Source organism: Periophthalmus magnuspinnatus, chromosome 12 (assembly GCF_009829125.3).
Source record: "Periophthalmus magnuspinnatus isolate fPerMag1 chromosome 12, fPerMag1.2.pri, whole genome shotgun sequence".
NCBI classification, from domain to species: Eukaryota; Metazoa; Chordata; class Actinopteri; order Gobiiformes; family Gobiidae; genus Periophthalmus; species Periophthalmus magnuspinnatus.
Window position 1 is genome coordinate 12,617,305 of NC_047137.1, and position 15,865 is coordinate 12,633,169.

General features: G+C 40.1%; 1 protein-coding gene across 1 annotated transcript; it reads left to right on the forward strand.

Annotated features, from left to right (window-relative positions):
* Positions 1-930: 930 nt before the first annotated feature.
* zgc:92275 (cholesterol 7-desaturase nvd) lies at positions 931-14,556 on the forward strand. Its single transcript, XM_033975943.2, has 7 exons — positions 931-1,503; positions 5,608-5,796; positions 6,442-6,620; positions 7,672-7,797; positions 9,640-9,759; positions 10,829-11,005; positions 13,416-14,556. Exons 1-7 carry the CDS (start codon positions 1,086-1,088, stop codon positions 13,575-13,577), a joined length of 1,371 nt encoding a protein of 456 aa, XP_033831834.1. The 5' UTR covers positions 931-1,085; the 3' UTR covers positions 13,578-14,556.
* The last annotated feature ends 1,309 nt before the right edge of the window (positions 14,557-15,865 follow it).

Genomic DNA, 15,865 nt, shown 5'->3' on the forward strand with positions numbered 1-15,865 from the left:
TCAAGTTTTATTTAATAACTGGTGTCTTTACTGCTCAAAAATACATTGAAAAACATGCATTCTTACTGTGAGCGGGGTTGCCTCTCCACAGATCTGACCTGTGACTTAGCCTAGTAGTGAAACCTGCTTGTCTCCTTGATAAATACATTTATTGGCACAGTGTGGAACAATCCAGGCAAATCAATAAAAGACAGAGACATTAGAAAGTAAAAGGAGACAGACTTAATATAAATATGCATGATATTCAAACCCATATAAATGAAACAAAAATGACTTTAAGTGTGTTTCTGATGTGGAAGTAAGATATGAAGTTTAGTCTTACTCTAGTGCTGTGGCCTTGCAGCTTTTCATTGCTACACAGTAAGAGATAGATTAGAAACTCCAAAAACTATACACTTTATTTTTTGTGTAATTATTAATCAGTATGTCAGCCGGGTAACCACATCAGCACTGTAAAATATATGTAGTTCTTAGTTTAGAGTAACGCAACCTTTAATATGCATAGTTCTAGTCAGTTGGGGATGACACAGATGCTGAGTTAGCTCTAACAAGAATGATAAACAACTCTCATATATAACATACTCTTTCAAGTGTATGAGTATGTTAGATGATGGTGAGGAAACAACCGCTGAAACCAGAGTTGGACCAGTGGGAGGAGACAACACCTGAGGACAACACTGCAGCCAAATGAGACGAGACAAATGCTGTTTTGCTTTTCAAAATAAAACTATACAGTAGTTTCGAAACAATTGCTTTTATTTATAAAATAATGCAAATCGTGCAGTAAATATAGCAGAATGTCATGCTGTAAATGAGCCTACAGGTGAATGATCCTGTGGAAGAGTCCATCACATTTATTTTTTCTGATTTTGGCTGTTTGTGATGCACAGAGCGCAGCAGAGGTAAGATGTAGTGGGCGTGGCCTTTGTCAGGTGTCTCCAGGCTGCAGGCTCCACAGCCCTGTCACTAGAGCCGTGTTACTACAGCCTTGTTAGTACAGCCCTGTCACCAGAGCCCTGTCAGGACAGCCCTGTCAGGACAGCCCTGTCAGTCCGCGGCAGAGCGCGCGGTGACCTCGGAGCAGGATGGGGCAGGCGGTGTCTGGGGGCAGAGTGGCCGCTGTGCTCGGCCTGGCGGTGTCTGTCATGTTCGTGTCTCACGGCGGGCCTCTGGTGGACGGTGACGACAGTAGGGGGTTGCCGTGGGTGAGCAGCGGGCTCCAGGATGCAGCAGGGCGGACCACGCTGTGCCTCTGTGCCGTGGCGTGTCTCCTGGTCCTGGGATGGCTCTACCGCCTGCTCTTCAGTCCTCTGGAGCTGCTCAGGACCCCGGACCAAGTGGGATACATCGTGCCAGAAGGGCGGTCCAGGGCAGAGGCCGTGAACGAGGCCCGGCGGCGGAGAAAGACCGGGGAGCTGCCGCCGGTGTATCCCAACGGCTGGTACCGCGTCCTGGACTCGCACCTGCTGCTCCGCGGGGAGGTGCGCAGCCTCATGCTGCTCGGTACGTGCATTTCACTGTAATATAAGAATAACTCTTATGCACAGACACACACAGACTTTAATGTTGCCTGTTCTTTTAGAAAATAATAATAATAATAATAATAATAATAATAATAATAATAATAATAATAATAATAATAATAATAATAATAATAATAATGATGTTCTGGTTAGGCTACAAGTGTCCCTTGGATTTCTAAGCACAAGTTGAACTTGTAGTCTACAGAGACTTTGAATAGACCCCATGATGACACTTCTCCTCAGAGGACAGTGTAGTGTGACCTACAGGCGATAGGTTAAAGTTGAACCCTTTATAATTTAAATCATGTTTAAAACATCTCAATAATAGGCTGTTATGAGTGAGTGATGTAGCCATGAATGATTAGAAACTTGTAACAGATTTATTGTAGCACCAGGGCCATGGGGCTGCAACTAATTCATTATTTTAGTAGAGTGACATCGATTACCTTTATAGACAGTGTCTAAATGATCCCTTTTCAATGTGCTATAATGAACAACAGAGGAAACAACGACAGATGATGGAAAAATGATAGTGCTATGGGTATATTAGTTACAGTATAGTAGTCTGAAGTAGTAATAATAGTAGTATCAGGGACAGGGAGTAGGCTATAAGTGCGTGCAGTGATATTTGTATTTGTACATTGTGTTTTTGAAATACATTTGAACCAGACTGAGTTAAATAAAGTGCCCAGCAGTATCAGATGGTAATCAGATCTCTGGTCATAAATGAACCCAGTGACTTTTAATCACAATCATGAAGTCACATTAAGTTCACTTTTAGGGCGAGGCCTGTATTGAAACATAGATTAAACCTGCAACAGGCCTGGAAATGCAACTATCATCAAACTATCTAAAATACAAGTGGAAAAACCAGTTTAGTTCAGTGCAGGAAGCAAACTCAACAGCTCCAGCAGGCATGCCAGTGCCAGGTCACCCAGGCCATCTGACAGGTATCATGAAAGTGGGCACTGCCATAGAGTCCAGGTTAAACTTTAACTCGTTGATTGTAGTGTTTGGTAACAAAGTAAAAGTAGGAAAGTACTGTACTTAAATATAAATATTAGGTATCTGTATCTTAATGGCCCTATATTATGCAAAATGGATTCTTGTGAGGTTTAAGACATGTTAGTATATTGTTACTTCCTCAAAAACAGACCTGGAGTTGTGTTTTGTTTCATTCACACATGTTTGAATGATCCAGTATTATTAATCTGTCTACATCTCCAAAGATCAAAATGCTCTGTTCCACCTTGTGATGTCATGAAGCTGTAGTTTTCAGGTTAACATCTACCTCTTACCAATCTCTAGTAAACAAAAGGTATTTCCTGGGCTGAAATCATCCAAATGATTCTAGTGAAGGTGTATAGAGTTTAAAAACACAGTGGAGCACTTCCTGTTTTACAACATGACATCATAAGGTGTGTCATGTGATTTCCATTAAGAGAAGAACTCGGCCTAAATATGCAGAGTTTGTTTGTTAAACATGTGAATGAAACAACATTATAACATAGATCAGAAAATAGCATAATATAGTCAGTTAAAGCACATTTTACAAGGGTACTTTTTACTTTTACTTCACTACATTTGAGAGCATGTATCTGTACTTTCTACTCTACTACATTTTTGAACAGGACTGAAAAGTCAAAGAATTTTTTATTACTGTTTGAGACCTGCTGAAAAGGCTGAGGGTTTATTTTGAACAACTTTATAGTTTGAGAAACAACAAAACAACAGCTAAAAAAACCCTGACTGATTCAAATGCAGCTGTATACTTTTAATACTTTTATTTTTTACTCTTTCAGTACATTTTTAAACAGGTACTTCAATACTTTTACTTAACTGATACTTTTACTTGAGTATTTCTCTTGCTCTGGTATCTGTACTTTTACTTAAATAACAAAATTGTGTACTTCTTCCACTGATTGTAAGCCTGTCCAGTCAGATACAGAGGTCGTGTTTTAGGTGCCATAGCAGGTTGTGTTGTGGATACTTAAGTCTACAGAGTGGCCAGGCAATACAAAAGAGCATTAGACGAAACTCAAAACTATTTGTTGGGTTAACTCAACATTGTAGTTTGTGTTTATCAAATGTTGCCAGGGGTAACTGCAGTGCTCATGGTGCCTCACAGAATCAACAATCTGACTGGGGGTGCCATCTTTCTACCTACCTACCTACCTACCTACCTAACTACACACCTGTTTAGTATGTATTCAATTACAAGTGATTTTATTGCTAAAAAATACCTTGAAAAACATGCATTCTTACTGTGAGTGTGGTAGCCTCTGCACAGATCTGACCTGTAACTTGGCCTCGTGGTGTCATCTATTTGTCTCTATGGAAATATAAGTTTGTTGCCATAGTTAAAAACATTCTAGGCACAGCAAGATCATCTCTATGGAGACAAATGTAGGTAGCAGACATTCCACCAGGAAGGTTACACAAAAAGTTGAGAAGAAAAGTACAAAAATACTGGAAGTAGCGCTGAATTTGAAAACCAAGTACCTCCACCTAAATGGTCAACACCAGAGATTCCATTTAAAATGCAAAAGCAGATGCACTGAGACCATTTTAGCACATTTTTCGGACAGATTAAACCTTGTGTTATAAATGTACACATTACACAGTCTGCATATTTAGCTCAAGCCCTTGCACACAGCGATGGATAGAAGACTTTTTCCCATTATTGGGTCATCATAAGTATCGAAACTGGATACTCATGAGCAGGTATCAATATTAGAAAAGCCACATTCACAAGACAGAAATGAACCTTTCCTGAATATCTTTAGAATGATCTTGAGCTGTATCAGAACAAGTATAAGACTCATAGACTAGTATATGTCCATGGACCACCATGGAACCTACCTGGACGATTGAGGGATTACACAGATTACACATGGGAATATAAAAGAAAGTACTGTACTACTATTTAATGTTGAAAAAATGCATTCTATTGCCTAATCTTATTATCATCATGGTATCACAATCTGTATTGAGTATCGAGTCTATTCCTTAGTATCAAAATCGAGTTTGAAATTTTAGAATCATGACAACACTAGTTCATTGCACTTCCTGTTCTGCATTTATTTATCACTAATGATAAAACCCAGAGGCATGTGCCACTAGATCAATGTTTCCCGTTGGTCATACTCAAGTGATCATAGTACCACAATGTACTTATTTTAGGTATTCTGAACACCAAAAAAGAAAGTACTGGAATAGACATTACTGTCTATTTTCAGTATGTATTTAGTTACTTCCCAGGACTTCAGGACTCCTCTCATTCAGTTACACCATAAATCAGCCATTTGCTGCTCCTCCTCTGCTCCTCCTCTTTCTCACATACAAGGTTATTGTGCCCAGGACAGTTTCAGAAGGTCCTCATAGACTCCACAGACCCTGGACCTGGGGAGAGGGTGTTCCCCAGTTCCAGGAGACTGACCCATGCTCAGCTCAAACTGGAGCCGAGCATGGGGTCAACACAGGTCAACCATGTCAGCTAAAGCAGGGAACAGAGGGAGAGGCCACAGGATCCTGACTTTAAAATGTCCTGGGTGGTGCTCACCCTAGTAACAAAAATATATATAAATGGAATAGATGGATGGATGGAATAGATGGATAAATGGATGGATCATAATCAGATGATATTTTTGCAATGCAGAAAAATTAGTTAAAATATGCAGGTAAATGTCCTAATTGAGGTTGGCTGGTCAGGACTAACTTAGCTGGAGGATTTTCCCTATGGTGCATGTTTTTGGTTGATAGGGGAAAGTGGAGTGCCCAGAGGAAACCTGCCCAGACACAGGGAGAGACATGCAAACTCTGCACAAAATGACCCGGGCGACCTGGCAGTCGAATCAGGAGCTTTCTTGCTGTGAGATGACGGTGCTAGTCATTTGGATTATTTTAATTGTTTTATAAGTAAGCAAGCATTTACCCCTTAACTAGAAAACAGCAAAACCCAGCCTTCATGCTTTTTTGTATGTAAATACCATTCTGACATGCCGCATAACCCAAAATCTATGCTTTTCAAGGCTTCCCTATTTGACAAACACAAGCTCATGGTGATGGTCATGTCTTCCATCAGGTCAGCAGGTGGCAGTGTTTCGGGGCCAGGAGGGGAAGGCCTACGTGCTGGACGCCTACTGCCCGCACCTGGGGGCCAACCTGGCGGTGGGTGGCCGAGTGGTGGGCAACTGCCTCGAGTGCCCTTTCCACGGATGGCAGTTTAAGGGCAGCGATGGGAAGTGTGCCAAGATCCCATACACAGATAAAGGTAATACTGAGAGATCACCCCTGAAAACTTTGGTCCAGTTCACAGAATTCAATATTCTGACAAAGCAATAACATCTCCAACAGCCTTGTTTCCATAAGGACAGATCAGGGTGTATCACTGAGATCAGCATTATGATTATGAAGTATAAATCGGAAAATTGAGATTCTATTAAGATTATGTCACAGCTGAGGGGGCTTGTAATGTCCATAGAGGCCTGGGATGATTGGAATTCAAATACAACTGCGTGGGCGGCCTCTATTTGCTCGTGCCCATTCTGTGCCCATGGAAACAAGGCTATAGTGCTCCTTTAAGTGTAATAAAGTGACTGTACTGGGAGACTCAGGTTGACTGTACTGACACAAAATATAGCTCAGTGCATTTGTTTTGCACCAGGGTTGAAAAAGTACCATGTGTAAGTTTATTTGATTTTCTGTTACCAGTAGATGTCTGTGTAATCCCTCTGTTGTTATAAATTCATAAAAATGTAATATTACATATACATTCTAAATAGGGCTATTTACATCTTGCACAATAAATTCACTTATGGTATGAATAACAGTAAAACTATTGTGACACCCCTACTGTCATTTGTTTGAAATGTTCTACAAAACCATCGAAACTTCCCCTCTTGGTTTTGTCTTGCAGTACCAGACTTTGCCAGAGTGCGGCGCTGGCCCAGTCTAGAGATGAATGGTCAGATCTACGTGTGGTTCCACTGTGACGGAGAGGAGCCGCAGTGGGAGGTCCCGGAGCAGCCGGAGATCACCCGAGGGGAGTGGGTGTACAAAGGCCGCACGGAGCACTACGTCAGCGCGCACATACAGGTGTGCATCTAGTGCGGGGATGGGCAAACTTTTTGACACACGGGCCACAGTGGGTTCTATAATTGGACAGAGGGGCGGGGCCAGGGTATGTATGTGTATATGTTACGTTAGAGATTTGGCCTGTAACATGTAGCAAAACATGAATATGCAAGGATCATTGTACAAATTGTTTTCCAAATTACTCTTTTAAAAACTCATCTTCAGAGGCTTGCTATCTTTTGCTAATTTGAATGCCAGCAAAAAACTTGCCTCGGTACTTTGATTGGACTTCAGTGAAAAATATTTTGTTGTCGCATTAAACACTCGGCGCTCACTATCCTCTTTTCTTTTCTTTGTTAAGCTCATTTTTGCAGAAGGGCTGATGAGAAAATACGAGTAATACAAGGTTGATGTATCTCAAGTGTGCCATAATTTGGTCACGTTCTGCGGGCCAGATTAATAAACCCAATGGGCCGTATGTGGCCCCCAGGCCGTAGTTTGCCCCTGATCTAGTGCATCTATAGAAGTCTAGAGAGGTGATTGTTTGAGAGGCAAATTTGTGGCAGGAGGGAGGAACAAGAAGTATAGCATCCTGGTTTCTCTTCAGCTTAATTTTCCTATAAATTTAAGCAAAATATTTTTTTTTTTAGCATTCTACAGCATTATTTCATCAAAACATGCCTGAAGAGGTTTTATATGTCATCCATGCATGTTTAAGTATTTTAGTGATCTCTCCTGGGCCCTATTCAAACCCTCCTTACAATTATCTGTAAGATTCTGACCAATGCTCTGCCCACTAGCCTACATCACCCACGCTCCCACATGACAATTCTCCAAAAATGTACAAAAACCTGATGCAAAACTGTACACAGCAGCTTCACAAACCTGATGTGATGTGCAGTAGTTTCATTAGTGGGATGATTGTGTTGTGATAGCGCTGTGAAGGGGGAGTGACTTAACGCGGGGAGCAAAGGGGGGGGGGACTCAGAGCATCAAAAACAAAAGTGAAACAGACAGTGCAGCCACAGACATCACTCTCCCTCAGTATTTGTATGTTCACTCTATTTCTCAGGAGATCCCAGAGAACGCAGCAGACATAGCCCACCTGGGACACCTGCACCAGCCCGGGATGATCGGAGGAGTGGACCTGCGCTACACCAAGAGCAAAGCCTGGCAGTTTATGCAGCACGACTGGAAGGTAACACCGCTGTAGACCACACTTCTCTTAACCTGACTAACAGGTTATAGGCCTATAGACAACAAGATTTTCATATGATTTCACAGTATTTACATGAGATTTGCACTTTGGAGCAGGTGCAGGAACGTTTGTGTCCACCGGATTTGTTCTGGTGATGTATAGTAGAGGGAACATTTGTATTTTTTATTCTTTGAGTTCATACTATATGATCTTTGAGTAGTTTTGAGATGTATTTGTTAGGTGTAGCGATTATGCAGTTTGTCAGATTATCATTTTTGTTTTACGATTATTCAAATGGTAAAATGTGATGTGAATAATGGGATTTTTGTCAGTTTTTGCAGTTAGCATGTCATTTAAATAATCACAAAGGTCCAAAAAGCAGGTGATAATCAGGGTTTGGGGTGGATGTAAACGGTCGCTGATAGTTTATAGTTACAAAGTGAGGGATTATTGTGAAGAGTAAAAAGGACGAGTGCTGCGTGAGACCATAGAAATTTAAGATTTTCATAAATCGGTGCTTAATTGGAGAAAGGGGTGGTTCTTTGCAAGGAAAAACAACTCTGTCTTTTGGGTGTAATATTTAGCAATTTTTTTTTTGTTAAATATTCCGAAAGACAAAGATCCAAAGCACTCTGTTTAAGAAAAATGAAAAGGGCTTTGTTACAGCAGCTACTAACATAAAATACATATACGGCTTTTGATAGCACACAGCACTTTTAAACATATTTGCACATATAAAAAATGCCATTGCACATTTATTGACTTTTAAATCCTGAGGCACCGTGGCACTTTAATTGCCGCCAATTACTGCTAGAGATAGAGTTTGTGCATTATATATATGGTGGAATATCAGCTTTAGAATATTTGAGTGTTGATGTGTGTGTTTGTGTATGTCAAGAAAACTCTCTTCTTGACGCGCTGTTTTACCAATAAAGACTCAAAACAGGTTTAGACTTATTTACTCTGATCAGAGGGGATCAGAGGGAAGGAGCGCAGAAGAAACCACACAGATGTGCTTCCATGAAGTCTGCTCTGCCTTCTCTCCACATTCACACGGCCTTTCTGTTACCTTAGGTTACTCAACTGTTGACCTTTTCAACTTTTCACTCAGTTCAATCACTTTACGACTTGTTTATACAGACTTGTTTCTCAATCACACCTGGTTAATCTGTAACACAATATAAACACACAATTCATTAATGATAAAAATAAAACCATCATTTCCTTCAGTGTATTTTATAGTGTTTTAATGAATGGTGTTGTTGCATATTCACGTACTTCACTTACTGCTCTAGTGTCCAGGTCCTACAAGTTCCCTTTTTAAGATTCCGAGCTAGACCAAGTCCCAGAACATGTATAGGGGAAGCAGGATTGGTGTTTTATTGGTTTATGGGCTTTAAAGTTTACTAAGTTCAGAGTTTTAGGGTTTTTTATGTATATAGTTGCATTTTAAAAAGTTTGTGGGTTTCCTTTATTAAGTGTTTATGTTAATAATTTAAAGCTAATGTAAAATTTGCATTCCCTTTTTTAGCTTGGATAGTTTGTCCAATCAGTTAAAAGGCGCCTCATCCCATCACTCTGTGTTCTGCTGCTGGAGACGAAACTTCTCCTAACCTCCATGCTGCACGCTGCACTTTTTGGCACCTGGACTTTGTACATCAGAGTAGTATTTAGATTACCTTTCAAAGCAGTAAACAGCAGTCAGTCATTTACATAGTAGACATGACAGCAGAAAAAAAGATTCTTATAATCTACAGTGCCAATTTCAACACACAGACTAAATGCAGATGTAGCAGTAATGAAAGAAACAGTCGTGCTCCACCTCCTCTCTGTGTGTTTCAGGTGGAGTGGCACCCAGAGCCTGAGCCCCACTCTCACTGCTCTCAGATGCTGGTCAAACACGCCATGCACCTGTTTGGAGTGCACTGCTCCCTGCTGGACGTCAGCGTGGTGGCTCGACAGGTGAGGCAGGAGCATATGCACTGAGCCGTGAAGGACAGGGAAATGTAAAGTCACGGGACGAAACTACATTGCAAATATCCAGGAGAAATAGTCACAGGGAGAGAGTTAAAGATGCACTGTGTAGCTTTTCAGGTGGAAGGTACAGTACGTGACCTGTCTCTATGGAGAAGATTTTGGTTAACTTGAAATGTTCCCCATTATAGTATTACATTTATCAACAGCAGGCCAAGTTACTGGTCAGATCTGTGGAGAGGCAACACCACTTACAGAAAGAATGCTGTTTTTTTTATAATAAATATAATAATACATTTGTCTAATGCATCTCTATGGAGTTTTTCCACACTTCAATCATGGCAGATGTCCATTCTTACAGTTAGGGCTGCAACAATTATCAATTATCAACTGACACATAAGAAAAGACTTTTTTATAACAAAGACAGTGGCATTATTGAGTCAAAATGTCAAAAAGAATAAACTTTCTGGTTTGCGTCAATAATGCACTGTATTTGTAAATATTATCTCTTTGGAAATCTTCAGTCACTATATTTTAACATGTATTTGGTTAAAGAGTTGTATTTTACTCCTATGAGGTATAAAAATGTGTTTTGATCATCTATATTTACTATAGAATAGTGTTGTCACGATACTAAAATTTCAAACTCTATTTTGATACTAAAGAATAGACTCGATACCGTTTTTTTAAAAGCTCTTTTTTTTAGACAATATTCTTAATTTTCAACACAAAATAATTGTATTTGTTTATTATACCATGTGGTTTTACACTAGATAAAACTCAAGATGAAACTGTTCAGGAAAGGTCTAAATTTATCCAGTTAGTCGAAACCTGTTTAAATGAGTGTCTAGTTTCAATACTAGTTTTAGTCTTAAATTTTTGATATTTTTGACGACCCTACAATAGAAATAATCATTTGATGAGTTGATTAATCTAAAAAAATTATCTCTGTTTAGTCGACTACTAAAATAATCACTAGTAGCCATGGTAACAGCCTTTTTTGACATTCCACCCCGAGCTCTATAATGATCTAATAGATGACCCTGTGTGCTCCAGACCGGCCCTGGTGTAGTGTTCATCCGCTTTGACCACCGCTTCCTGGGGTCAGGGGTCATCATGCACTGTGTCACGCCCCTGGAGCCTCTGCTGCAGCTGGTCACTCACACCATCTTCTACCAGGCCAGCATCCCCACGTTTGTGCCCAAGTTCATCCTGATGTCTGAGTGCATACAGGTGAGAACTGACCAGGACGTCACACATGCTACAACTGAAGAGGTTAGGCCACTCATTTCACTAAAACACATCAACATCACTATATTCAACATTTTACTGAACCTCTTGGCATGTTTCATCTGTCAGAAAAAACAAAAAAACATTTGTACATAAATTGTCCCTTCATTTTGGATGGATTTTTCAATGTTGATATTTTTGTAGTTTTCTCAGCTTCATTTCCACAAACTGCCACTTGAAGGTTCTGTGTGTAACTTTTTGGAGGCGACATGTCATGTGAAGATGGAAACAGAAAGTTAAAACCATACTTTGGAACATTCTTCATGGAGTTTGATGTGTTTTATGGGATACTGTGGAGTATTTTAGCCAAAGGAATAATATTTCTATGGAAACAAGAAGGAGGAGGCCAACTAAGAGTCAGGTTTGTGGAGAGCTTCATAGTAAGTTTTAGTGCAACAAAAACAGGAAAACACATGCTTTTATTTTAGTCTATTTTTGGCACAGAAAAGTTACATAATGTGCCTTTAACTGATGTAAAACTGTTGCATATATACTCACCAAACCAAGTCATCATTAGAAAAACATGAAAACCTGTCAGATGCACTTCAAGTAAAATACCACACAATACAAAGTGAAGTCAACTGATTCAGTCCTCTGCTGGATTTTAAACATGTTATTGTCACCTTGTTTGTATTTTACATGAAAAACTTGCATATCTGTGGAAGACATTTTCAAAACAAGGTCCCATTTTCAAGTGTGAAGATTTGCGGTAGCGCTCCCTCTGCTGACGGCAAACGGCACAAACCATGAAAAAAGCTTTTAGCAACGTGGCTGTCACACTAACACCTGTTTGTAGAGAAAACAATTTAGTGCGGAAATGCTTAGAACAAGTCTAGTGATGGTCTGTGGACTGTGCAGAAGAATTGTAGATTTTTAAGATTTCCAAAAAGTGATTTCTAAGAGCACGAGAATATTGAAACTTTATGAATGAAGCAGAGCATGAGTACAGCTCCAAGTATGATGCTTATGCAAACCAAAAAGCCTCGCTCCACAACTGCACTGTACAGGTTGTGTTAAAGAGGACACTTTTATTTATTAAGTATTTATTGTTAAAGATCCTCCAATACCCAAAATTGATTCCTGTGAGCTTTAAGTCATGTTATAATATTTTTACCTAATCAAAACTATACCAGAGTTGTGTTTTGTTTCATTGACCTATGTTTATTACCCTATGTTATTAGTCTGTCTACATCTTCAAAGCTCAGAATGCTCTGCTCCACCTTGTGATGTCATCAAGTGGTATTTTGCTCAGTAGATTCCCAAATCCTGGACTGAAAACATCCAAATGATTCTAGTGAAAGTGTATGGAGCACTTCTTAAACATGTGTGAATGGAACAAAACACAACTCCAGGTACGTTTCTGATGAGGAAACAACATTATAACAGATCGGAAAATAGAGTAATATGAGCCTTTTAAACTTCCACAGATTATTATTTTACATTTTGTTCACTGTATGCTACAAAATTTATCTTAAACAGCGTAATTAAAGGGCTCATATTATATTTTTTTCTGATCTATAATTGTATGCTATAATGATGTTCTTCTATCAAACAGAAAACACTCTTTTCCACCTTAGAAGCTCAACTCCAGGTATGTTTTTGATGAGAGAACAACAGTATAACATGTCAGAACTGTTCAGCCTGTGCATAGAGTAATGAGAGGAGCTCAGATGGCCCTTGGATCTGTGCGGAGGAGAAGGCTGCAGGTGCCACAGCCCTCCACAGGCTTTGTTCCTATAGAAATGTTTAGTTATGGCATGAACACGTGGTCCTGCAGGTGCACGATTCAAAAGCTGTGACCGCTACAGCTCTGCTCTTCATGTGAGCTATGCTTTGTAAGGACACTGCTCCAACACCGCAGTCACAGTTGGTCTGAGTCCAGCCTAAGCGAGGTGCGAGTGAATGTATCGTCCCCAATGCATGTGAACCTAACGTGTGTGTATATGTGTGCTCGGGCCTTAAGCATTGCGTCCAGATTTAAAGATGGGGTATCATGCAAAATTGATAGTTTTTTTTTAGCTTTCTTCCATGTTATAACGTTGTTCCCTCATCAAAAACATACCTGATCCATGCTTGTTTCAGTAATTTAGTGATCTCTCTACGGTTAGCTCTAAGATTCTACATGAACTTGACAAACCTGATGTGACGTGCTCTGAAGGGAAAGAGATTTAGCACAGAGAGCAAAGGGAGGGGGGACTCCGAGTGTCAAAAAACAAAGTAAAACATGTTAATACGTTGTTCTTGTTGAATATAGCATTTTCAAAACAATAAAAGGTAACATGGTGATCTAAATATGTTACGTGCTAGCAGTTAATATCCCGTAGTATTTGTTTTACTCGTGTGTTTGTTGCAGTTTGAGCGAGACGTGATGGTTTGGAACAATAAGAAGTACAACCCCAGTCCCATGTTGGTGAAGGAGGACAGTGCCATCCTGAAGCACCGCCGCTGGTTCAGTCAGTTCTACAGTGAGAACAGCCCACGTCTCCAGTACCACAGAGACTCCATGGACTTTTGAGGCCAGCGCCGCAGCCTGTCTGTGGGCTGAGGGCCAGGGACTGTGAGCTCTCTCCTGGAGAATAGAGTGACCGGAGCAGAGGTCATGGGACACAGAGACCTCGGTCTTCAGATTATGAAGAGATAAAGGACACATATCATGCTAAATCAATTGTTTTAAGACATGTTATGCTGTCGTCTCTTCATCTAAAACAAACCTGCATCTGTATTTTGCTGCATTCACATTTGTTTTATTAGTCCTGTTTACAAGGTTATGTTAAGTTCTGTTTACATTTTCCATAGATAGTTACTAACAGGTAGAATTTATAAGTGTCCTACTCAGTTATCCAATGTAGGCATCTGGTAAGTTGAGTAATCTTTATTCTCCTGCATTCAAAATGTAATTGTGCTGATCCACCCCTGTTTTCACCTCCACTGGACTGGTACACACTCACTGCTCTCTACTTACTTCATTCTTCAATTTTATTTTTCAATATTATTTTCAGTATTATAATTTTTTTCTTAATCAGTGATACCATTATTACCATTATTGGCAGTGTCATGTCATATTGGTGATGCCCTGCTGCTCACTAGGGGGTGCTGACCACATGAGGCAGGCGTCTCTTAATCCTTCATTGGCCTCCACGTTTTTTCAAACCAGAAGTTAGGTGACTTGTTTCTTTTATGATTTAAAATGTCCACATTATAACATAATGATCCACTGGTGTCAAAAATTATAGCTATACTACAGACACAAGCACGATATGTCTTCTGTTAAGACAGATACTGTTTGAACGTCTAAACTGAACTTTCCTTACTGACTTATCTTATGTATCAAGTGCAGTCCATTTCCCATCATCGCCAACAGAGGGCGACTGACAAGTTTTTGTGCAATGTGAGAAATAAGAGCTTCATATAAATGGTGATTTTTATACATATTATTGTAAGTTATAAAAATGGAAATAACAAATGATCTAAATAAATCGTGACATGAGACCATTAATGTAAGATTTTTATAGTGCAATGGGTATTTGAATATTTGAAAATCTGTAGCTGAAAAACAAACAGATAAAAAGATTAGATCTTTAATTCACCTTAGGTTTCCCAGTTGCAAGGTAAACATGATCAAATCAAATTTTCTTTCTTTTTATTGGTAACAATTCTAGTGCTGTCCAAAAATAATGGAAAACATGGTCCCAGCCTCTCCCGGGAGCTCTCCCAGAGGTGGGAGTTGAAGACCCTGCTGACAGAGGGCTCCACCAGACGCTCCCAACAGACCCTCATGATACATGTGGGTCTGCAGAGTCTGTCCATCTTCCACTTCTACCAGCAGATCAAACTGCCTCTCCACAGTCTGACCTATACACTGGTCTAATGCCAACATCTGCTTGTCTCCATGGAGAAAGGTAAGTTTAATGCCATACTGTGTTATATTCTTGGCAAAGCAAAAGTGCATAGTGCACCTTTAAGTTAGCCTTTAATTACAAGCCCATGTACTTCCTGGGAACTTATAATGGGAACTTATAGCTACAGACCACTAGAAAGAACAGTCCTGTTATCCCATTGTGTTTTTCATAATTCATGCTCCCAAACTGCCTAAACTGACAGCTACATGCTTCAGTTCTATGCAAATATGGATTCCCTTTCAGTTCAAATAATAGACGGCCTATCGGGTAGTTTGTCATCGTGGCCGTTAGCCATGTTAGTGTCTCCTCTCCCTGTGTAAAGTGCGTGTTGAAATATGCAGGATGAGTGTGTACTGTATGTGTGCTCATGCTTGGCTGAGCCGGGTGAATGCTTTAGTGGGTTCAATTGGGCGTGAGCGAAGAGAAGACGTGCACGGGGATGTGACAGGACTATGTCCTCCTGTGCAGGACAGTCCAGTACCTCACCTCTGTTAGGACCGAGCTTAGGTTAAGGTTACAGGTCAGAACTGTGGAGAAGCAACCCAGCTCACAGAAAGAAAGGATGTTTTTCAAAGTTTTTTTTATAGCAATAACAACACCACACTGCTCCAGCCAAATGAAGGCAATTAAAGCTAGCAATTCTAGTGGCTAATTTATAATTAAGTTATAGTTGCATATTTGGAATTCCTAGTCTGTGCTTCATGACAACCAAAGAGCCAATCAGGAGAGATGTTGTTGAATGTACCTCTTCTCTTAACAACAGGTGTGATAAACTATAGATGCTTCCAAAAGTAGCCACCCTTCCATATGTTAGCTCCAATGCATTTTCAATAGGAGAGTTAGAATTGGCTCCCAAACATCACAAACTATGAAAAACCAGGGCTATTTTGCCAACTGACGACCA

Bases quoted from the DNA above. Each gene is read 5' to 3' on its own strand.
- zgc:92275 (XM_033975943.2), top strand. From the start codon at position 1,086: ATGGGGCAGGCGGTGTCTGGGGGCAGAGTGGCCGCTGTGCTCGGCCTG. The intron at 5,797-6,441 runs GTAATACTGAGA...TTTGTCTTGCAG, and splicing joins GATCCCATACACAGATAAAG to TACCAGACTTTGCCAGAGTG. The intron at 11,006-13,415 runs GTGAGAACTGAC...TGTTTGTTGCAG, and splicing joins TGATGTCTGAGTGCATACAG to TTTGAGCGAGACGTGATGGT.